At 52.0% G+C, this 24,162-nt stretch overlaps 1 protein-coding gene across 1 annotated transcript in view; it reads left to right on the top strand.

The window, feature by feature from the left end:
- The first annotated feature begins 210 nt into the window (after window positions 1-210).
- Window positions 211-24,162, top strand: part of GAREM2 (GRB2 associated regulator of MAPK1 subtype 2) — a 470,347-nt gene continuing 446,395 nt past the window's right edge. Inside the window, exon 1 of the mRNA XM_085613200.1 lies at window positions 211-607. Coding sequence (XP_085469326.1) covers window positions 496-607 — 112 coding nt within the window. The 5' untranslated portion in view covers window positions 211-495. The remainder of the gene's footprint in view (window positions 608-24,162) is intronic.

Raw genomic sequence — 24,162 nt, 5'->3', positions numbered from 1 at the left:
ATGCCTCACGGCGTGTGCTGTGCACGCCGTGGAGCATGTCCCACGGTTCGCGCCCCCACACTGCATGCCTCTGGGTGCATAGCGCCCCCTTCCCGCCTCCTTCCACTAGGATGCTCTGGTGACTTGCACTGGTGCTGCTGAGGAGGGATGCTGCGAGGGGAGGGGCGCGGGAGGCGCCCTCACACACACTCGTCCCGTCCCCAGTGAGTGTAGCAGGCACTCGGCGGCGCTTGCAGTCAGCTGGGGGCGAGCCCCCCGTGCTGGGAGGGAAGGGTGCTGCGATGGGAGGGGCCGAGGAGGCTCCCGCACACTCCGCACGCCCCCAGTGAGAGCGTCAGGACCCTCCATGCAGCCAGTGGGCGCCGCCGGTGCGCGCCTGGCTCCCAGGAGCTGCTGAGCATGAGGGGGCAGCGGTGAGCGGCTCTGCGGAGCCCCCGAGCCCGGACGCGCCCCCGGCCAGGGCAGGGGGATGCTGCAGCCCCCAGGGGGGCGAAGATGGAGAAGCTGTCTGCCAGCCTGGCCGCGCTCGGCTGGAGCTCCGTGGGGCTGCCTCTGGATGTCATCGTCAGTAAATTCCGCCTGCCCACCTTGGTGCGCCTGGGACAAGGTACGGGGTCGGGTACGGGGGGGCACGGGTGTGCTGTAAGTTGGGGATAGAGGGGGACAAAGTTTCATGCACTTGGCGCTATGTTCCGTGCATGTGTGTGCCAGTATGCAACGTGCAATTCGTACAAAATCTAGCCATGGTACCCTGAGCTGATGGGCACTGCCCTTTTTCACCCGGTGCGGACCATGCCCCGAGCCTCCGCCACCTGGCCCATCTTTCACCCCTCCCCGGGGTAGCACACCCCCCACAAACACGACTGACATTCTTATGAAGACATGTAGCCCTCCGCCCAGTACCGAGCCCCCCCCCCCCCTTTCATGGCTGTCCAGCTCGCACAGATGCCCGCATTCCCCGAAGTGCCCAGAAGTGCATTTTTTCGTACTTTTGCGGCTTGTTGGTTGCTATTTTACACACAATTTGGTGATATTGTGTAGAATGTGACATGTGACGACGGGGACGCACGTGTGGGGTGGGCTTTGGGGCAGTCTCAGCCCCCGACTATCATTGCAGGGTTCAGGCAGGGACGGGCAAGGGATGCACAGCACACACACCGCTCTGACAGACTTTGTATGGCTCGCCCCTTCTCCCCCAGCCTCCCACAGACCCATCCGCGGGCGGCTTAACCTTCCTGGCCGCTCACATGTCCCCCTCCTCCTCCTACCCGGCCTGGCACTATGATCCCTCCGCGCTCCTTTCTTCCCCGCGGTCTCTCTTCTGCCTTCACTTCTCTTCTAATCCTCATCTCTTCCTGGGTTTGCATGGTCCCTCCTCTCCTCCTCCTCTCTCCTCACTCTGATCTTTTCCAGGGCTTGCACGGTCCCTCCTCTACCTCTCTCCTCACCCTTATCTCTTCCTGGGTTTGCAAGGTCCCTCCTCTCTTCTTCCTCTTTCCTCTCTCCTCTCTCCTCACCCTGATCTCATCCTGGGTTTGCATGGTCCCTCCTCTCCTCCTCCTCTCTCCTCACTCTGATCTTTACCAGGGCTTGCACGGTCCCTCCTCCTCCTCTCTCCTCACCCTGATCTCATCCTGGGTTTGCATGGTCCCTCCTCTCCTCCTCCTCTCTCCTCACCCTGATCTCTTCCTGGGTTTGCAAGGTCCCTCCTCTCCTCCTCCTCTCTCCTCACTCTGATCTTTACCAGGGCTTGCACGGTCCCTCCTCCTCCTCTCTCCTCACCCTGATCTCATCCTGGGTTTGCATGGTCCCTCCTCTCCTCCTCCTCTCTCCTCACCCTGATCTCTTCCTGGGTTTGCATAGTCCCTCCTCTCCTCCTCCTCTCTCCTCACCCTCATCTCATCCTGGGTTTGCATGGTCCCTCTTCTCCTCCTCCTCTCTCCTCACTCTGATCCATTCCAGGGCTTGCACGGTCCCTCCTCTACCTCTCTCCTCACCCTTATCTCTTCCTGGGTTTGCAAGGTCCCTCCTCTCTTCTTCCTCTTTCCTCTCTCCTCTCTCCTCACCCTGATCTCATCCTGGGTTTGCATGGTCCCTCCTCTCCTCCTCCTCTCTCCTCACTCTGATCTTTTCCAGGGCTTGCACTGTCCCTCCTCCTCCTCTCTCCTCACCCTGATCTCTTCCTGGGTTTGCATAGTCCCTCCTCTCCTCCTCCTCTCTCCTCACCCTCATCTCATCCTGGGTTTGCATGGTCCCTCCTCTCCTCCTCCTCTCTCCTCACCCTGATCTCTTCTTGGGTTTGCATAGTCCCTCCTCTCCTCCTCCTCTCTCCTCACCCTGATCTCATCCTGGCTTTGCATGGTTCCTCCTCTCCTCCTCACCCTGATTTCTTCCTAGGTTTGCATGGCCCCTCCTCTACCTCTCTCCTCTTCCTGATCTCTTCCAGGGTTTGCATGGTCCCTCCTCTACCTCTCTCCTCACCCTGATCTCTTCCAGGGTTTGCATGGTCCCTCCTCTACCTCTCTCCTCACCCGGATGTCTTCCTGGGTTTGCATGGTCCCTCCTCTCCTCCTCCTCTCTCCTCACCCTGATCTCTTCCTGGCTTTGCATGGTCCCTCCTCTCTTCTTCCTCTCTCCTCACCCTGATCTCTTCCTGGCTTTGCATGGTCCCTCCTCTACCTCTCTACCCAATATCATCTTTCTTGGCCCTCTGTGCCTCTTTCCTCACTTTAATGTCCTCAGGGGTTGCCTGGCCCCCCTCTGCCTTGCTCCACAACCTTATCTCCTATGGGCATTTGTATGGTCCTCCCTCTGCCTCTCTCCACAAGATTATCTCCTATGGGGCTGTATGGTCCCTCCTCTGCCTCTCTCCACAGGATTATCTCCTCTGGGCTTTGCAATGTCCCTGCTCTGCCTCTCTCCATAACCTTATCTCCTCCAGGCTCTGCATGGTCTTTCTCTCCTCACCCTGATCTTCTCAGGGTCCACGTGGCCCCTCCTCTGCCTCTCTCCATAACTTTATCTCCTCCGGGCTTTGCATGGTTTCTCCTCAGCCTCCTTCCCCATCCTGATATCTTCCAGATTTTGCTGCTCCCTCCTTTGCGTCTCTCCCTAATCTTACCTCCTCCACTGCAGAGGTTGCATGGTCCCTCCTCAGCCACTCCTCATGCTGATCTCTCCAGGGCGTGCATGGTCCCTCCTCAACCTCTCTCCTCGTGTCGATATCTCCAAGGGGTTGGATGGTCCCTCCGCAGCCTCTCTTTTCATGCTGATCTCGCTCCAAGGGTTTGCATGGTTCCTCCTCAGCCACTTTCCTCATGCTGATCTCCAAGGGGCTGCATGGTCCCTCCTCAGCCACTCTCCTCATGCTGATCACTCCAGGGGTTGCATGGTCCCTCCACAGTCCCTCTCCTCATGCTAATCTCTCCAAGGGGTTGCATGGTCCTTTCTCCATCACTCTCATCATGCTGATCTCCAAGGGGTTGCATGGTCCCTCCTCAGTCCCTCTCCTCATGCTGATCTCTCCAAGGGGTTGCATGGTCCCTCCTCAGTCCCTCTCCTCATGCTGATCTCTCCAGGGGGTTGCATGGTCTCTCCTCACTCACTCTCCTCATGCTGATCTCCAAGGGGTTGCATGGTCCCTCCTCACTCCCTCTCTTCATGCTGATCTCCAAGGGGTTGCATGATCCCTCCTCAGCCTCTCTCCTCATGCTGATCTCCAAGGGGTTGCATGGTCCCTCCTCACTCACTCTCCTCATGCTGATGTCTCTCTGAGGGGTTGCATGGTCCCGCCTCAGCCTCTCTCCTCATGCTGATCTCCAAGGGGTTGCATGGTCCCTCCTCACTCCCTCTCTTCATGCTGATCTCCAAGGGGTTGCATGATCCCTCCTCAGCCTCTCTCCTCATGCTGATCTCCAAGGGGTTGCATGGTCCCTCCTCACTCACTCTCCTCATGCATATTTCCAAGGGGTTGTACGGTCCAGCCTCAGCCGCTCTTCTCATTCTGATCTTTCTCTAAGGGGTTGCATGGTCCCTCCTCAGCCTCTCTCCTCTTGCTGATCTCCAAGGGCTTGCATGGTCCCTCCAAAGCCTCTCTTCTCATGCTGATCTCTAAGGGGTTGCATGGTCCCTCCTCAGCCACTCTCCTCATGCTGATCTCCAAGGGCTTGCATGGTCCCTCCTCAGCCTCTCCCCTCATGCTGATCTCTCTCTCCAAGGAGCTGCATGGTCCCTCCTCAGCCTCTCCCCTCATGCTGATCTCTAAAGGATTGCATGGTCCCTCCTCAGCCTCTCTCCTCATGTTGATCTTCAAGGGGTTTCGTGATCCCTCCTCAGTCTCTCTACTCATGCTGATCTCTCTCTCCAAGCAGTTGCATGGTCCCTCCTCAGCATCTCTCCTCATGCTGATCCTTCCCTATCTCATCTAATCCAGGTCTGTGGTCCCTCCGTCCCCTGTCTCTGTCTTCATATACAACTGTCACTAACACTCCATGCTCCCTCTGCTCTCAGTATCCGTGATCCTGTCCCAGTGGTGGTCCCTCCCCCCCTTCTCCCTCCCTCGGCCCCCCCACCTCAGCCCCCTCCCGTTGCCGGGCTTTGCTATTGTTGAAGGTGGCTGATGCTTTTCTGGAGGAGGCTTCCTTGAATGGACGGGGGGAGGGAGGCGGGGGCAGAGGGCCCCGCTGGCGGGAGCATGTGTTTGTGTGTGTCTGGGAGGAATGTTAGTTTGCCATCTGCGCCGCTCGACCTGCATGCTAAACAGCCCCCATGTGTGAGGGTCTGTCAGAGGCCCACGCTTGTACCTCACACACTGCTCGCTGACACACTTCGCCTCCAGAGGAGGGTGCAGTCCCCACTATGTCCTCATTTTCACCAAATTCACCAGTTGAGAGATGACAGGCCAAAACAAACATTTGAGTAAGACGGGGGCCAAGATAGCGTGCGGATGTCAGAGAAACCTTATCACGACATTGTCATGACAGATACTTCTGTACACCCAGGGCGGATTTACAAGAAAGGGGCAATCGATGCATGAGTTAGTTACACCCCCAATTGTCTGCAAAATAATGTTTGAATTATTAACAAAAACAATAGGTGTGCATTGGACATGAAGGTAAGACACGTGTGAATGTATGTCGCACAGCAGAACACAAGTCTGCGTTTTTAACCACACGTGTGCGTATTTTTATGTTGTTGATATATACATGTGTGGGTTAGAAACTGTAAAACTGTTTTAGGTCTAGCCTAAAGACAGCTTCAGGTGTGTTGTCATCCTGACGTTTTCCAAAAAATCACATGAACATGGACTATCGATCGGCGCTCTTCATCCATTGCTCAGCATCTGCACAAACCTATGACGTCTTAGTATATGTTCACAAACATTCATCAGAAGATTCCCCACACATTGTAGCACATCTAGGTTGCACATTTAAGTTTGAGATCTAAGCGATGCCGAAAATGTGTCAGAGTGCCCCAATGAGCACGCTCATTTCAAAAGGAAGAGGGAGGGCAGAACGTTTTAGAAAAATGTTTTTGATTTAGAGAAAAAGCATTCCCCAAGTTCAATTAAATATGTGTCCACTTTCCAGTTCCATCACACAGTGCGTAATTCTGCAATGAGCTGGGGAAGCTGGCGTAAATGTTTTTGTTCTGTAAATGCAAAGGGCTGGTTAGGAATGCCTGGAGGTGATGAACATATTCTGCTTTAAATCTGGGGAAGTTTAAAAAATAAAAGTTTTGTCAATTTCTCGAAGTTCCAAAGTTTAAAAAATATATAATTTAGTTAAATTGTGAGAAATGTCATCCCTAGCCTAGGTGGATTTGCTTGAAGTTGAGAAACTTAGTTGTCAATTTGTAACAAATCAACAGGTGGAATTTTAATTCTGTTCACCCTTAGGCCGTCTTCACAAAGATGTTTCTGTGAGTAGATGTGCATTACATGTGACTTCTCAATTTCACAGAGTATGTCTTGAAAAAGCTTTGTAAATTGGACGCAACGTTCACATGTTCTTTCTGATAATCATCAGTTGTGCCTCTTTTGGCAGAAAAGTTGAGTAAATACCCCAAACAAGTGTAACTTATGATCAGAGGTAGTTGTAGCTACCTACTGGAATATTTTACTAATTATTTTGCGGTTTTACTCAACATTCTTATTGATCAAATACATGAATATTACTGATAGAGATATTATACAGTATCAATAACTCATGTCAGTTTTTCGGAGAATAAATCTAGGCCGCACCTATGTTTCCTCCTCTATGTTTTATCCAAGTGGCTTTAATGTTGCTAAGTCAGTTTAGTCTCTCAGTCTCGCACTGCATTTGCTGGTCTGTATGGTGAATTTGTTTGGAGCAACTTGCTACGTTGCCATAGTTTCAAGCTTCTTTTTTGGATTGCCAGGAGTGGCTTACGACAATGCGCATTTTTTATTAATGTATTCATTTTTACTTTTTGGAGGGAAGTGCCTTTTTCTCCAAGAGGGACCATCGAACGATCATCTGAGGACATTGAAATCAATGGAAGTGCATTAGGCATGCTTAACCAACGTAAGCAGCACAGGCTTGCACATGGAGGCTCCGCAGGCGTGCCAGAAGGCCCCAGAGGGACAAGCAATCACAGGAATCCATTCTGGATTGCTGAATAGCCCAACACTGCGAATGAAGTGCCTTCTGGGTGCTTTGCAGCTGTAATTCATGCATGGACGTTAAATCCAACTTTAGTGGAATAGATGAGCTTTTTATGTTTTCCAATTCTTGGTGTCCTCAAAGCACTCGGATTTTTGTGAAATGCATTCCTGTGTGAGTATAGTGGATTTTACTTATTTATTCATTCACGTGGCTCGCGGAAGCCTGAGCACTCTCAGGGCAGGGAGCGCTCCATTAGTGAGCACGCGTCTCATCCCACAATGCACCTGTCCAGAGAGAGAAACCAAAAGAGTAAATACTTTTGTCTTTCCATCGACATGTTAACAATAATATTAGCAATTATAATAAACTATTGTTACTTCTACCACTACTAATAAACACTATTATTAGTATAAATGTAAATGTACTGCATTTATATAGCGCTCCGCACACCCCCGAAAGCGTCTCTCAGGCGCTGTGCACATACCGCTGTGGAACCCTTCCTGGCCTTTCCCTGTGAAGTGCCCACTCCTGGGTGCCCCCAAGGTGAAGCCAGGCATCCTAGCGCTTTTGGGGCCGTTGTGGAGAGTAAGCAAGCTATTGCCCAGAGTTGCAGAGTGGGACCCATGATTAGAATAGGCACCGAGGCGAGAATTATCGGGTCCGGGGAAATTGAGCCCAAGACCCGCCGAGGCGGGAATTGAACCCTGGTCCGGGCCAGACCTCTGCATCAGGGTCTGCCGCTCTAACCATTGAGCCACACTTGTAGTATCACTACAATACACCTATTTATCTCAATATTAATATTGCTACTAATAATACTATCAATAATATTCATATTAAAACATAATAACAACATTAATAACTTTATTTTTAATAATGTTTGTTCTGAATTGGCCATTTGATTTCAGGGAGGTCTCGGTACACAAGCATTGCTAGCTAATTGGTGAAATAAGGGAATCCCTGAACAATAATCAATTTCATGGAAACTGAGGGGCTGGAGGGCTGACCTGGATGCACAACGATTGCAGTTTCCGCCCTGCTAGCCATGCATAATAGAGCAGTGGGTGCACGCTCTCGGCTTTGTTATGCATTGGCTCCCATGAGCCACCGGGGCATAGTGACGAGGTCCACCTCGTGGTAACAAGCTTCCCGCCCCTATCTCCGTTACACTCGGCAGCGGCATTGAACTTGCATGGATTATAAAGGGCCCACTTATGCCAGTGGTTACATTTCCAATTCCACCCCTAACTTAGGGGTAGGTGTGTTAGCCTTTACCCCTCACTTATGCAAGCCATGGGTCATAAGTACATGGTGTCCACAAAGTAGTTCTGACTATGAGGCATTTCTTTTTCCTTCCTCCACTGACCATTGCTTGTGTAAACTGTGGGACAGTGCAGCACTGATGTGCCAGAGACACATTTCACCTGAAATCATTTCAGAACTCAACATTTTTCCAGAGTTCTCAACCTTGCCTTTTTAGAGTGCTTTGTTAAAAAATGTAGAGTCCCAATTGCACAGATCTTGCGCTTGGAGCAGTTTGAATTCTGCCGTGAGGGGAACGGCTGTGTTCCTGTTGGTTACACTCACCTCCACTTTGTCAGCAAGCCGTGAGGGGAACGGCGTGTATTGCATCGAACTACCATACCCAGCGACCCTCTGGGTTGGACACGCCCACATCGCCAGCTGAGGCGGGTTAGCCTTTTTAAGGCCGGTGCGCCTCCCACAGCGCGGGACGCGCTTGGAGCAGTTTGAATTCTGCCGTGAGGGGAACGGCTGTGTTCCTGTTGGTTACACTCACCTCCACTTTGTCAGCAAGCCGTGAGGGGAACGGCGTGTATTGCATCGAACTACCATACCCAGCGACCCTCTGGGTTGGACACGCCCACATCGCCAGCTGAGGCGGGTTAGCCTTTTTAAGGCCGGTGCGCCTCCCGCAGCGCGGGACGCGCTTGGAGCAGTTTGAATTCTGCCGTGAGGGGAACGGCTGTGTTCCTGTTGGTTACACTCACCTCCACTTTGTCAGCAAGCCGTGAGGGGAACGGCGTGTATTGCATCGAACTACCATACCCAGCGACCCTCTGGGTTGGACACGCCCACATCGCCAGCTGAGGCGGGTTAGCCTTTTTAAGGCCGGTGCGCCTCCCGCAGCGCGTCAGAGCCCGGAGGAGTCTGGTCTGGGCCATACCCCTGACAACTGAGGACAGCTAGAGGTTACTCGCCAGGTGAGCACCACTCACTTCCTATTTTTAACTGTAACTGACATTGTTACCCCTTTGCAGTACTGCTGTACTGCTATTCCAACTTGAGGTTTTGGACTGTGTCACTTTCTGTTTGGGGCAGATGTGGTGAACTCCCCTTCCGTTTGAGGAGCTACAGGGATAGACTTGTATTATTTGCCATCGCGGGACTGCGAGGACCAGGGCACTTTGCTGTTTGACTGATTTGCTGCACCTGGTCCTCTTCCCGACTTTTCCCTTTGCCTGCATAAAGTGCTTCCTGGCCCCCGCTTCGCGGGCGCCACTTGAGGTTTTGGACCGTGACTCTTTCTGTTTGGGGCAGATGTGATGAACTCTCCTTTCGTTTGAGGAGCTAAAGGGATAGACTTGTATTATTTGCCATCACGGGACTGCGAGGAGCAGGGCGCTTTGTTGTTTGATTGATTTGTCGCACCTGGTCCTCTTCCCGACCTCCCCTATCAATTATCTTCCCTATTTTACTCCCTTCCTCTTTTGCGTGAGCGGAACGCAGGCGGGCAAAAGGTGGACCCTTTGAGGCCCTCAGAGGCCAGAGGAGGCCGGGCGGGGGTCATACTCTGTCCGGCGTGAGGGTCATACGCTGTACACCATATTATTTGTCAATTATGGCCGAGAGTCACGATATTGTGACATTGAGTAAGGCAGGGGGTCCCATGAAAGGTACATTAGATCGCTATTTCAGTAAGGTTCTCATAGATGGAGGGAAGGAAGACACTTTAGCTGGGCGACGGGCTGAGCGTCGCCAGTCAGTGGAATACATGAAGAATAGGCCCTTCATAGATTTAAGCCAACAAGTTACCTTGCCTGATGCCAGCCCTCTTAATGAAAGTGATGACTTGTTGTCTACAGATAGCGTTCCTGTACTCTTGCGGGAGTTATCCCCCCGAAGTCTTCCACACAACCCGCACGATATTGTCTATACGAACTCTATCTCCACCCACGCTAATTCTCCAGTGGACATAGAAGAGATAGTAAATTCTCCTTTGCCAAACGCGGTGATAGCCAAAAAGAAGACTAGGAAATTAGTGTCTTCTAAAGTTCCTGGTCCTCCTCCAATTAAAAGGAGGAAAAAGGGGGGAGATCCAAGCAGACTTAGGACTAGCCATAGTGACTTTGGGAAAAAAAAAAATAATAATGCCATTAACATGGATGCCCCTACTCCTAAGGCCACTATAGTAAATACACCTGCCCCAAAGGTTGCCTCTAACACAGCTCCGATATCAGTGGAATTGGTTGCTACCTCACATTGCCCACTTAAGGAAACACAGCATATTGACCAGTTGGCAAATATTGAACAGCTCATAAGGTCATTTATTTTACCAATTATTGAGAGGTTAAAGAGGGTAGAGGAAAGGCTACGGAATCTAGAGTTGGCAACTTGTAGTAAAGTAGGGCAGGCTAAGGACCTATCGGTTCTAGCCCATCCCCCTGTAGCTATCACGCCTTCGTCTATTCCTGCCTTAAGTGAATGTCCAACTGTAGGTAGTATGATTTCAGATCCCAGGCAACAGAGGCCTACATCTCCCAAACCTGTAAGGCATTCAGTCCCACCCGCTCCCAGCACGACATCTAGGGCCGAAAAAAATCAGGGTGTGGGAAATATGGGTGTCGATAGGAGTTCTAGTACTGTTAAGGATATAAAATGTAAGGAGCCCCAAGTGGAATTACCTCCAGAATCTGTCCCTTACGTAGTTGTACTAGCGGGAGTTCCTAAACTACCAGAAGGCAGGAGGGAAGGGTTCTATCAACTTAAAAACAAAACAGTATACTGGTTAAGACAGAATCGTCCCCTTCCCTATAACATCAATGGTGAGATCCTCCATGTACGCCGACTCTCTTGGCTAGGAAGCAGGGTGAAGGATATCAAGGGGGACTTAATCGTTATAAATTTTAGAGATCCCAAGGCTGTTAGACACATCCTAAATTGGCCAGTAGGGAACCCTGGCAATTTTATTGTCCCCCTTGAACTTACATATTTCTATCCCAGAACCCAAGAGACCAGAGTTGGGTACCCTGTAGTTTGTGATTTTCCCCAGATTAACCTACGTGCACCCTCTGACGGTGGCTATACATTACTAGAGCCAAACTATATTCCAAAAGCTTTGGATAATGCCCCAAGGTGGGATACCATACCGCCTAGGAATTATGGGAATAGAAGCAGGAGGATAGACCACCTGATGCCATTCACGCCGTTCGAGGCTGTTAATAGATATGAAGCTCTTTCTGGCCTCGACGGATGTGACTGACATACGTGGTCACTGACTAACTCACCCCCTGTTCCTGCCCAATCTAATCCAAATGACATCTTTAGACCATTGGATATTGGCAAACCTGACCCAAGTGAACGATCTGTGCAGTGTACGGAGACCCAGATTTTAGAACCCCTTGTTGAATCCCTTCCTATCCCTTTTTCTACTCTTTGCCTCCCCATAAATTCTATACCTGTCGAAGGGGCTGGTGTTGGTTTACCTATGTTGAGCAATTCTATTGGTTCTCTGGACCTGGTATTATCTAAGAATGCTATGGCTGCTGACCATGTTAGAATCCTTTCGTGGAATGTGGCGGGTCTTAAAAATAAGCTTCCTATTGCTGAGTGGGGTGCGTTTATTGCCACTTTTGATATCTGTTTGTTCCAGGAAACCTGGCTGCTTAATGAGAGTGTGGTTTTGGGCTTTGCTACATATGATATTTTGGCAAGTATGGGCACTAGGGGTAGACCTTCGGGTGGCCTGTCCATATGGGTTGGTACATGCCTAGGAGTAAAGGCAGTGGAAATCCAAACCAACTCTCGGGATGTACAACTCGTTTTATTGGATCCAGTAAATGGCCCTAAAATTGCACTGATAAATGTTTATGCAAGGCCAAACAAGCGGGGCCATGAATCCGAGACCATTGTCGAACTGTCTAAACTTATACAGTCTCTCGACCCCTCCACTGTGATACTACTGGGTGGGGACTTTAATTGTCACTTTGAGCCTCTTTGGGACCCAAATTTAGGAGATGCTGACGAAGTAGATTTATTATGGAATATCCCTGATCCGTTGATACCGTTGGTTAAGGTCTGGACTCCCCCTGTTTTGCAATTGCAGTCGCTGGCCCTAGCGGCATCACTACGAGCATGCAATGGCAGGGTGAATCCAGATAGACCTGGGAAGGCAACATTTAACCGACCAAATCATACCTCAATAATCGATTATATCTTTTTGGAAGTTAGGTTCTGGGATAGGATTTATAAATTTGAGGTCATTGAGAGGTTTGATAGTGACCACAATGCCCTAGCATTGACCCTTAAACCAGGGAGCTTTGGTCTAAAAAATCCCTCACCGATTGTAAACAAAGATACTAGTCCACTGATTATTGCAAATTGCAGAAGGAGGGTCAAATGGCCTAAATTCCTAACGTCTGACAGTAAACTTGCGGAACTTTACGAGATTATCATACCATTTCTTGAGGAAATGGGGAAAATTGGCCTATCGACCAGTCCAATTGATATACATGGCCAACTGGTTATGGCTCTAAAAGACACATTGTTTCCGGTAAAGAAGGTAACTCAGTTCCAGACTGTTGGAAACAGCCCCACTCCCACTCCGCAGGGTGGTGGTGGACTCCTCGAACACACTGTGGTAGCTTGGCTCGAGTGGTCAGGAAACAGGCGCAGTGCTAAGCATACAATATACCCATACAATAACCATGCGTGCATCCGTTCCAAAAACGACTCTACACCGTAAAAATTATGAAAATATTCTTTCTTTATCTTTTTCTCTTAGTTGCTGATTGGAAAAATAAATAGGTCAATCACAATATACAAGTTTCAATTAGTGCAGGTCAAATAAATATCGGCTGTTTGATGAAATAAATAGGGGTGATCATAAATAACAGGGCATAAATACAAGGGCAATATATACAGACAATTAAATACTTTGAGGCAATAAATACTGTATCAATAAATATTGTACACCAACAAGTCCTGTGGACCTATAAATATAGTGCAGCAATAAATAGGTAAAAATTCAATAAATACAGTATCCCCAATAAATAATTAAAAGTATACAGCAACCCTCATGTAATCAGTTGACTTCTCAATTCTTAAGGGCTGATTTGGCCCAGGCACAGCTTGTAGGGTGGTGGAAGGCTTGAGGGGGGAGGCTACTCCCTGGCTGGGACAAGGCTGAGGCCTAAACTGAGGTAGATCAAAGGGGGGAATACCAATGCCCTGGCTTTCCTTCTCCACACAACCTCTCTAGGTTAGTCCCAGTTCACCCCAGGCACAGTCAGGTGGGTTTCAGCACCTCCCTAGCCCCTTAGAGTAGTCTCTCAGGTCTCCACAGGGCCTTAGGCGCCCTCTACTCCACTTACTGCCCTTTTTCTGATGTTCCGACGCCGCTGGAGTCGTGTCGACGCCGTGAGGCGGTTCCGGTTCGGTCTCGGCGGCCTCGGCACAATGTCAGTTCTTTGACGACGCCGGCAGGCGGTTCCGGTCCGATGTCGGTGGCCTCGGTTCGATCTCGACCTCCGATTCGACGACGTCGGGCAGTCTCTTCACGATGTCGACTTCGGGCGGCTCCGGTCCGATGGCGCTCTCGGCTCCGATGACGTCGGCCGGCCTGGCCTCGATGTCGACTTCCGGCGACTCCGGGGTGCGATCCTCACCCCCGACCTCCGGTGCTCCTCCTCTCAGGTTCCGGGCGACTCCGGAGTGCGATCCTCACTCCCGACCTCCGGTTCACCTCTACCTCGGTCTCCGACGACTCCGGAGGGCGGACTTCACTCCTCCGATGACGCCGCTCGCTCGACCTCGGTTCACTTCCTCCTCGACCTCTGGTATTCCTCACGACCTCCGTCGGCTCCCTCTCACGACCTCAGGCGGCTCCGGGTACGACGTCTGCTACTTCAGTCAGCGCCGCTTCTCCACCTCGGGCTCCAGGTCTCAGGCTACTCGACGCCGGACTCCAGGGAAACCAGTTTCCAGGTCAGGATCTTGCTGTTTTCTTGGTTCTAAGGCCTGTTCCTGCTGTCCAGGTCCTTAGGATGGTTTTCTTCTGTCTTCTTCCCACACAGGGCTATAGGCTGGGATCCATCAGTAGGGACAAGTATCAAGGGTGGGTTTATGGACCCCACTCCAGGCACAAGTTTCCACCCCTGCTGCTTCACTCCTTCCTCCTTCACTGTTGTGCTCCTCTCTCTTCACCAGTCAGGTGCCAACTGCCAGCTCCAACTGCCAACTGCCTCTCTTATCCTCCCAACATTCTAAACCGCCTCCAACGGTCACAGGGTTCTGGAAGCTCCTGGAATGTTCTGGAAGGTGCTGGTAGGTTCCAGTGGATGCTGGTGATGTCACAGGTGGCCACCATTTTGTGCTTCAGGCCCTCAGACAGAAGTTTCAGGGGTAGATAAAATGGCTCCCTGAATCTGTAGCAACACGAAAAAGTCTGGTGGTTCCCAAAAAGGAAAAATTCACACAGGGTTTGAGGCAAAAGTGGGACAAAATAAATAATGATGAGGAGGGACCACCCAAAGGGCTGACAGGTCTAACACGCGTCCCCCCCAGCTGAAAGTGGGGAGAGCTACCCAACCCCTTGGGAGTTCTCATCACTAAGGCGGAAATACCTTGAGAGACCGTCTGCATTGGCGTGGTCCACTCCAGGCCGATGTTCCACCTGAAAGTCCATCCCCTGTAGGGAAATAGACCACCTCAACAACTTGGGATTCTCCCCCTTCATTTGCATCAGCCAACGAAGGGGTCTGTGGTCGGTCTGAACCAGGAAGTGCGTTCCAAACAGGTATGGCCGCAACTTCTTCAGAGCCCATACCACTGCAAAGGCTTCGCGCTCTATTGCACTCCACTTCTGTTCCCTGGGAAGTAGTCTCCGGGATAGGAAGACCACGGGTTGATCCAGGCCCTCTTCGTTGAGTTGCGATAACACTGCCCCAATGCCATGTTCTGATGCATCTGTCTGGACAATGAACTTCTTGGAAAAGTCTGGGGCCCTTAAGACCGGGGCCTCGCACATGGCTTTCTTCAATCTCTCAAAGGCTTGCTGACAAGCCTCCGTCCAGACTACCCGTCGAGGTTGTTTCTTGGACGTGAGCTCCGTGAGAGGGGCTACGATGGTACCGTACCCCTTCACGAAGCGGCGATAGTATCCCGTGAGGCCCAAAAATGCTCGGACCTCAGTCTGTGTCTTGGGGGGTTCCCAGGCCATGATGGCCTCGATCTTCGCCTGGAGGGGTTGCACCGTTCCCCTACCCACCAAGTGTCCAAGGTACACTACCGACCCCTGCCCGATCTGGCACTTGCTGGCCTTGATCGTTGTTAGACCTGTCAGCCCTTTGGGTGGTCCCTCCTCATCATTATTTATTTTGTCCCACTTTTGCCTCAAACCCTGTTTGAATTTTTCCTTTTTGGGAACCACCAGACTTTTTGTAGTGTTGCTACAGATTCAGGGAGCCATTTTAGCTACCCCTGAAACTTCTGTCTGAGGGCCTGGAGCACAAGATGGTGGCCACCTGTGACATCACCAGCATCCACTGGAACCTACCAGCACCTTCCAGAACATTCCAGGAGATTCCAGAACTCTGTGACAGTTGGAGGCGGTTTAGAATGTTGGGAGGTTAAGACAGAGTGTTGGCAGTTGGAGCTGGCAGTTGGCACCTGACTGGTGAAGGGAGAGCAGCACAACAGTGAAGGAGGAAGGAGTGAAGCAGCAGGGGTGGAAACTTGTGCCTGGAGTGGGGTCCATAAACCCACCCTTGATACTTGTCCCTACTGATGGATCCCAGCCTATAGCCCTGTGTGGGAAGAAGACAGAAGAAACTTATCCTAAGGACCTGGACAGCAGGAACAGGCCTTAGAACCAAGAAAACAGCAAGATTCTGACCTGAGAACTGGTTTCCCTGGAGTCGGGCGTCGAGTAGCCTGAAGACCTGGAGCCCGAGGTGGAGAAGCGGCGCTGACTGAAGTAGCAGACGTCGTACCCGGAGCCGCCTGAGGTCGTGAGAGGGCGCCGACGGAGGTCGTGAGGAATACCGGAGGTCGAGGAGGAAGTGAACCGAGGTCGAGCGAGCGGCGTCATCGGAGGAGTGAAGTCCGCCCTCCGGAGTCGTCGGAGACCGAGGTAGAGGAGCACCGGAGGTCGGGAGTGAGGATCGCACTCCGGAGTCGCCCGGAACCTGTGTGGAGGAGCACCGGAGGTCGGGGGTGAGGATCGCACCCCGGAGTCGCCGGAAGTCGACATCGAGGCCAGGCCGGCTGACGTCATCGGAGCCGAGAGCGCCATCGGACCGGAGCCGCCCGAAGTCGACATCGTGAAGAGACTGCCCGACGCCGTCGAATCGGAGGTCGAGATCGAACCGAGGCCACCGACATCGGACCGGAACCGCCTACCGGCGTCGTCAAAGAACTGACATTGTGCCGAGGCCGCCGAGACCGAACCGGAACCGCCTCACGGCGTCGACACGACTCCAGCGGCGTCGGAACATCAGAAAAAGGGCAGTAAGTGGAGTAGAGGGCGCCTAAGGCCCTGTGGAGACCTGAGAGACTGCTCTAAGGGGCTAGGGAGGTGCTGAAACCAACCTGACTGTGCAAGGGGTGAACTGGGACTAACCTAGAGAGGTTGTGTGGAGAGGAAAGCCAGGGCATTGGAATTCCCCCCTTTGATCTACCTCAGTTTAGGCCTCAGCCTTTGCCTCAGCCAGGGAGTAGGACCCCCCCAAGCCTTCCACACCCTACAAGCTGTGCCTGGGCCAAATCAGCCCTTAAGTATTGAAGTGTCATCTGATTCATGAGTGTCACTGTATACTTCTAATTATTTATTGGGGAAACTGTATTTATTAAATTCTTATCTATTTAATGCTGCACTGTATTTATAGGTCCACAGGACTTGTTGGTGTACAGTATTTATTGGTACAGTATTTATTGGTACAGTATTTATGACCTCAAAGTATTTAATTGTCTGTATATATTGCACTTGTATTTATGCCCTGTTATTTATGATCACCCCTATTTATTTCAGCAAACAGCAAATATTTATTTGTCCTGCTCTATTTAAGAATTTGTATATTGTGATTGTTATTTATTTTCCCAATCAGCAACTAAGAGAAAAAGATAAAGAAAGAATATTTTCATAATTTTTACGGTGTAGAGTCGTTTTTGGAACGGATGCACGCATGGTTATTGTATGGGTATATTGTATGCTTAGCACTGCGCCTGTTTCCTGACCACTCGAGCCAAGCTACCCCATTGTGTCGGGAAGGTCCACCACCACCCTGCGGAGTGGGAGTGGGCTGTTTCCAACATAAATTGGTGTTCAGTGGTGGGATAGAGCTGTGCCTACGTATACTCAACAATAACTGTGGGTAGTCCATAGGCCTACACCGGGAGTTTTCTCAAAGCGGCCTTCCTAATTGTGGGTTTTTGTTTTTTCCAAATTTACTCTGGTGGTGGGAGGAGGTATTACTAAAGGTACCCCCCTACATTGCTACTGCACAAAACCTGTCCTCTAACCTGAGTGGGCAAGATGGAGTTTGTACTGGAAGATTTAGAAACGTACACTGTGGCCCAACTCAGGGAGTTTTGCCAGCGGGAGGGGGTGTACTGTCCCCCAGGAGCAAAGAAGGGTGCACTCCAAACCAGCTTAAGGGCTTGGGGGGAGGCACGCCGAGAAAGCAAGGCTGAGGAGGAAGACAGGGATGGAGAGCCTGACCCCGAGGGGGCTGAGATGTACCAACCTGAGGTGGGGAACCTGTCAGCAGGGCCCAGGACACTTTCTAGGAAGGGCAGCACTGTCTCTAGCGGGGGCTTATCCAGCGTGGAGTTAGCAGATCGGAGAGAGAAAAGACAGCTCACATGGGATTTAGCAAAGCTGGAGAAGGAGAAGGAGGAACAGAGGTTGGCTCATGAGACGGAGAAAGAGAGGATGGCTCATGAGATAAGACTGAAAGAGATAGAGCTTCAGATCTTAAGAATTGGGGCACCAACTGTTCCTAATGGTGGCAGCAAAGACCAAGAAATCACCAGGGAATCCAAACCTTACCTGCCAAAGGACATAGTAGCTAGCTATGGGGCGGGTGACGACATCGCCAAGTGGCTAGCAGCCTATGAGGTCTCGTTGAGGGCCCATGGGGTTCCAGTGAAGTATTGGGGAGGAGGATTGTATAGGTACATGCCTCCAGCTGGTAGGGATGCTTTATTGGCCCTCGAAGAGGATGAGCAGACCCACTACCCCACCATGAAACTGGCGCTCATCAGAAAGTTTGGACTAACACCTGAAAAGTACAGACAGAAGTTCAGGGGTAGTCACAAGCTGGGCACACAGAATTGGGTGGACTTCCTGGACTATGCAAAGAAGGCACTAGAAGGTTGGATTCAGGGCAGTGAAGTAAGGAACTACGAGGAGCTGTTTGACCTAGTACTGAAGGAACACCTACTCGAGAAATGTTTCCCTGAACTGCGGCAACACCTGGTGGATAGCAAGCTGACCAGCCCCCGGAAGCTTGCTGAGGAGGCGGACATTTGGGCTAGTACCCGGGTGTCCACAAGGGGGACTGGAGGGGATACTCAAAAGGCCGGACAGGGCGCCCCCCAGAAGAAAGAGGGGGGGGAAAAGAAAAAGGAGTTCTCCAAAGGCCCCCAAAATAACTTCCAAGGGAAGGGAACAGGATTCACCTCTAAGGCTAACCCACCCAGAAACCCTAATCCTGGCCAGAGTCAGCAGCCAAGGGTTGTCCATTGCTACGAGTGCGGTGGCGTTGGACACTATAAAGGAGATCCGAAGTGTCAGAAACGATCACCCCCTCCCACTGGAGGAAAGCCCCCCGGAGTAGCTAGTGTAGTGCTCGGGGAGGAGATGCCCTTAACTAAGGGAAGGGAGTGGGCGGGTGTCACTTTAGTGTCCCTGGGAGAACGGGAGATGGTTCCCAAGATCCAGGTGCCCGCAAATACCGCAAAGTATGGGCAGTGGATCACCATCAACGGCCAAAGAGGGGAGGCTCTGAGAGACACAGGAGCCAGTATGACTATGGTGCGTAGCCAGCTGGTGTCTCCAGAGCAGGTAATTCCCGATGTACTCCACCCAGCCGCGATGGCTGACGGCAGAACAGGTCACTATCCAGTGGCCGAGGTTCCCTTTGAATGGGGGGGGGTTGCAGGTTCACTTCGAGTTGCCGTAAGCCCTGCCGTGCCAGTCGATTGTCTGCTGGGCAATGACATGGAGCACAACGCTTGGAAGGAGGTGGAATACCGGACTCACACCGAGATGCTGGGTACACCTGACTGGGCCTGTGTTAGCACAAGGTCCGAGACTACCCGAAGAGGGAGCTCATTCCGGCTGGAGCCTGGAACAAAGGCCCAGCCAGCTGCCAGTCAAGGGAAGAACCGAGGACAGGAGGAGCCTGCCTCGGCGTCTCCACCCCGTAGGACGGATAGGCCACCGGAGGTGGTGGACCAGGAGTCTGCGGAGGGGGACGTTACCAACCTGGAGGACCTACCTATCCCGGCCGAGTGGCACGTGGAGGGAGGCCCGTCCAGGGAGGAATTCTGCCAGGGCCAGAGGGAGTGCCCTACCCTTGAGGGGCTGAGGCGACAGGCCGAAGCCCAGGCAGCAGGGAACGTTGAAGGGAACTACAGTGTTTACTGGGAGGATGGCCTCCTCTACAGTGAACCCAAGGCACCCCTACATGGATCGTCACGAGCCTTGGTAGTTCCTCAACGTTATCGAGCCTTCCTTTTGGAGTTGGCTCACGAGATACCATTGGCAGGACACCTGGGGCAAGACAAGACCTTCGCCCGTCTTGTCCCACACTTTTATTGGCCTCAGATGAAAGTGTCGTCCGATACCTACTGCCGGACATGTGTGTCTTGCCAAGCCAGTGGGAAAACAGGGGTGAAGCTGAAAGCTCCCCTGGAACCACTTCCTGTCGTTAGCACCCCCTTTGAAAGGGTGGGCATCGACATTGTGGGTCCATTAGATCCACCAACTACAGCTGGTCACAGGTTTATCCTGGTTCTGGTGGATCATGCCACAAGGTACCCAGAGGCAATACCTCTGAGGACCATAACAGCACCTGTTGTGGCTAGGGCCCTGATGGGAATCTTTACCCGAGTGGGTTTTCCCAAGGAAGTTGTGTCCGACAGGGGGACCAACTTCATGTCAGCATATATGCGGGCAATGTGGAAGGAGTGTGGAGTGACCTACCGGTTCACAACTCCTTACCACCCCCAGACCAATGGTCTGGTGGAAAGGTTTAACAAAACCTTAAAAGGCATGATCAGAAGTCTGCCTGAAAGCCTGCGGAGGAAATGGGACGTCCTCCTACCCTGTCTACTCTTTTCTTACAGGGAAGTGCCACAGAAGGGAGTGGGCTTCAGCCCCTTCGAGCTTCTGTATGGGCACCCTGTACGTGGACCTCTTAACCTGGTGAGAGACGGATGGGAAAGAACTCCCAGAAAGCTCCCCCAGGATGTGGTGAGCTACATGCTGGCCTTCCGGAGCCAAATGGCTAAGTTGTGGAAGCAAGCTTCTGACAACTTGGAAGCCAGCCAAGCAGTAATGAAGGCGTGGTATGACCACAACGCTCACCCGGTGGAGTTGGAGCCTGGCCAGAAGGTGTGGGTGATCGAACCAGGAGAGCTTAGTGCCCTCCAGGATCGCTGGTCAGGACCCTTTGAGGTGTTGGAGAAGAAGGGTAAGGCTACCTACTTGGTGGACCTGAAGACCCCTCGTCAGCCCCTGCGGGTGCTGCATGCCAACCGCCTCAAACCCCACCACGAGAGGCCCGAAGTCATCTTGATGATGGTGACTGACGGAGGAGAGGACGTGGAAAGCGAGCCTCTCCCTGATCTGTTTGCGTCTCAGGAAAAGGATGGGTCGGTGGAGGGAGTGATTCTCTCCCCATCTCTAACTCCTGAACAGCAGGAGGACTGTCGCCAGGCCCTGGGGCAGTACTCTGCGTTGTTCTCCCTTGTCCCGGGTAGGACTCACCTGTGCGTCCATGACGTGGACACAGGAGACAGCCCACCTGTGAAGTCCAAGATCTACCGGATGTCAGACAAGGTGAAGGCCAGCATTCATAGTGAAGTCACTAAGATGCTGGAGCTAGGAGTGATTGAACCTTCTAGCAGCCCCTGGTCTAGTCCGGTGGTGTTAGTACCGAAAGCTGCACCACCGGGTGCCCAACCAGAACTGAGGTTCTGTGTGGACTACCGGGGACTGAATTCAGTGACAAAGACTGATGCACATCCGATCCCTAGGGCGGATGAATTGATTGACCGGCTGGGAGCTGCCCAATATCTAAGTACCTTTGACCTTACTTCAGGGTACTGGCAGATCTCGTTGACTGATGGAGCAAGGGAAAGGTCAGCCTTCTCCACGCCCAATGGCCACTACCAGTTCTGTGTGATGCCCTTTGGGCTCAAGAACGCACCTGCCACGTTTCAGCGCCTGGTAAACCAGATCCTCACCGGAATGGAGAGTTTCTCTGCTGCTTATCTGGATGACATAGCCGTCTTCAGTAGCAGCTGGGAGGATCACTTGCGTCACCTGCAAGCTGTTCTCCAGGCCCTGAGACAAGCTGGATTGACGATCAAGGCCAGCAAGTGCCAGATCGGGCAGGGGTCGGTAGTGTACCTTGGACACTTGGTGGGTAGGGGAACGGTGCAACCCCTCCAGGCGAAGATCGAGGCCATCATGGCCTGGGAACCCCCCAAGACCCAGACTGAGGTCCGAGCATTTTTGGGCCTCACGGGATACTATCGCCGCTTCGTGAAGGGGTACGGTACCATCGTAGCCCCTCTCACGGAGCTCACGTCCAAGAAACAACCTCGACGGGTAGTCTGGACGGAGGCTTGTCAGCAAGCCTTTGAGAAATTGAAGAAAGCCATGTGCGAGGCCCCGGTCTTAAGGGCCCCAGACTTTTCCAGGAAGTTCATTGTCCAGACAGATGCATCAGAACATGGCATTGGGGCAGTGTTATCGCAACTCAACGAAGAGGGGCTGGATCAACCCGTGGTCTTCCTATCCCGGAGACTACTTCCCAGGGAACAGAAGTGGAGTGCAATAGAGCGTGAAGCCTTTGCAGTGGTATGGGCTCTGAAGAAGTTGCGGCCATACCTGTTTGGCTCGCACTTCCTTGTTCAGACCGACCACAGACCCCTTCGTTGGCTGATGCAAATGAAGGGGGAGAATCCCAAGTTGTTGAGGTGGTCTATTTCCCTACAGGGGATGGACTTTCAGGTGGAACATCGGCCTGGAGTGGACCACGCCAATGCAGACGGTCTCTCAAGGTATTTCCGCCTTAGTGATGAGAACTCCCAAGGGGTTGGGTAGCTCTCCCCACTTTCAGCTGGGGGGGACGCGTGTTAGACCTGTCAGCCCTTTGGGTGGTCCCTCCTCATCATTATTTATTTTGTCCCACTTTTGCCTCAAACCCTGTTTGAATTTTTCCTTTTTGGGAACCACCAGACTTTTTGTAGTGTTGCTACAGATTCAGGGAGCCATTTTAGCTACCCCTGAAACTTCTGTCTGAGGGCCTGGAGCACAAGATGGTGGCCACCTGTGACATCACCAGCATCCACTGGAACCTACCAGCACCTTCCAGAACATTCCAGGAGATTCCAGAACTCTGTGACAGTTGGAGGCGGTTTAGAATGTTGGGAGGTTAAGACAGAGTGTTGGCAGTTGGAGCTGGCAGTTGGCACCTGACTGGTGAAGGGAGAGCAGCACAACAGTGAAGGAGGAAGGAGTGAAGCAGCAGGGGTGGAAACTTGTGCCTGGAGTGGGGTCCATAAACCCACCCTTGATACTTGTCCCTACTGATGGATCCCAGCCTATAGCCCTGTGTGGGAAGAAGACAGAAGAAACTTATCCTAAGGACCTGGACAGCAGGAACAGGCCTTAGAACCAAGAAAACAGCAAGATTCTGACCTGAGAACTGGTTTCCCTGGAGTCGGGCGTCGAGTAGCCTGAAGACCTGGAGCCCGAGGTGGAGAAGCGGCGCTGACTGAAGTAGCAGACGTCGTACCCGGAGCCGCCTGAGGTCGTGAGAGGGCGCCGACGGAGGTCGTGAGGAATACCGGAGGTCGAGGAGGAAGTGAACCGAGGTCGAGCGAGCGGCGTCATCGGAGGAGTGAAGTCCGCCCTCCGGAGTCGTCGGAGACCGAGGTAGAGGAGCACCGGAGGTCGGGAGTGAGGATCGCACTCCGGAGTCGCCCGGAACCTGTGTGGAGGAGCACCGGAGGTCGGGGGTGAGGATCGCACCCCGGAGTCGCCGGAAGTCGACATCGAGGCCAGGCCGGCTGACGTCATCGGAGCCGAGAGCGCCATCGGACCGGAGCCGCCCGAAGTCGACATCGTGAAGAGACTGCCCGACGCCGTCGAATCGGAGGTCGAGATCGAACCGAGGCCACCGACATCGGACCGGAACCGCCTACCGGCGTCGTCAAAGAACTGACATTGTGCCGAGGCCGCCGAGACCGAACCGGAACCGCCTCACGGCGTCGACACGACTCCAGCGGCGTCGGAACATCAGAAAAAGGGCAGTAAGTGGAGTAGAGGGCGCCTAAGGCCCTGTGGAGACCTGAGAGACTGCTCTAAGGGGCTAGGGAGGTGCTGAAACCAACCTGACTGTGCAAGGGGTGAACTGGGACTAACCTAGAGAGGTTGTGTGGAGAGGAAAGCCAGGGCATTGGAATTCCCCCCTTTGATCTACCTCAGTTTAGGCCTCAGCCTTTGCCTCAGCCAGGGAGTAGGACCCCCCCAAGCCTTCCACACCCTACAAGCTGTGCCTGGGCCAAATCAGCCCTTAAGTATTGAAGTGTCATCTGATTCATGAGTGTCACTGTATACTTCTAATTATTTATTGGGGAAACTGTATTTATTAAATTCTTATCTATTTAATGCTGCACTGTATTTATAGGTCCACAGGACTTGTTGGTGTACAGTATTTATTGGTACAGTATTTATTGGTACAGTATTTATGACCTCAAAGTATTTAATTGTCTGTATATATTGCACTTGTATTTATGCCCTGTTATTTATGATCACCCCTATTTATTTCAGCAAACAGCAAATATTTATTTGTCCTGCTCTATTTAAGAATTTGTATATTGTGATTGTTATTTATTTTCCCAATCAGCAACTAAGAGAAAAAGATAAAGAAAGAATATTTTCATAATTTTTACGGTGTAGAGTCGTTTTTGGAACGGATGCACGCATGGTTATTGTATGGGTATATTGTATGCTTAGCACTGCGCCTGTTTCCTGACCACTCGAGCCAAGCTACCCCAT

This window comes from Triturus cristatus, chromosome 6, assembly GCF_964204655.1.
Source record: "Triturus cristatus chromosome 6, aTriCri1.1, whole genome shotgun sequence".
Lineage (NCBI taxonomy): Eukaryota > Metazoa > Chordata > Amphibia > Caudata > Salamandridae > Triturus > Triturus cristatus.
This window is presented reverse-complemented; position numbering and strand designations above follow the sequence as displayed.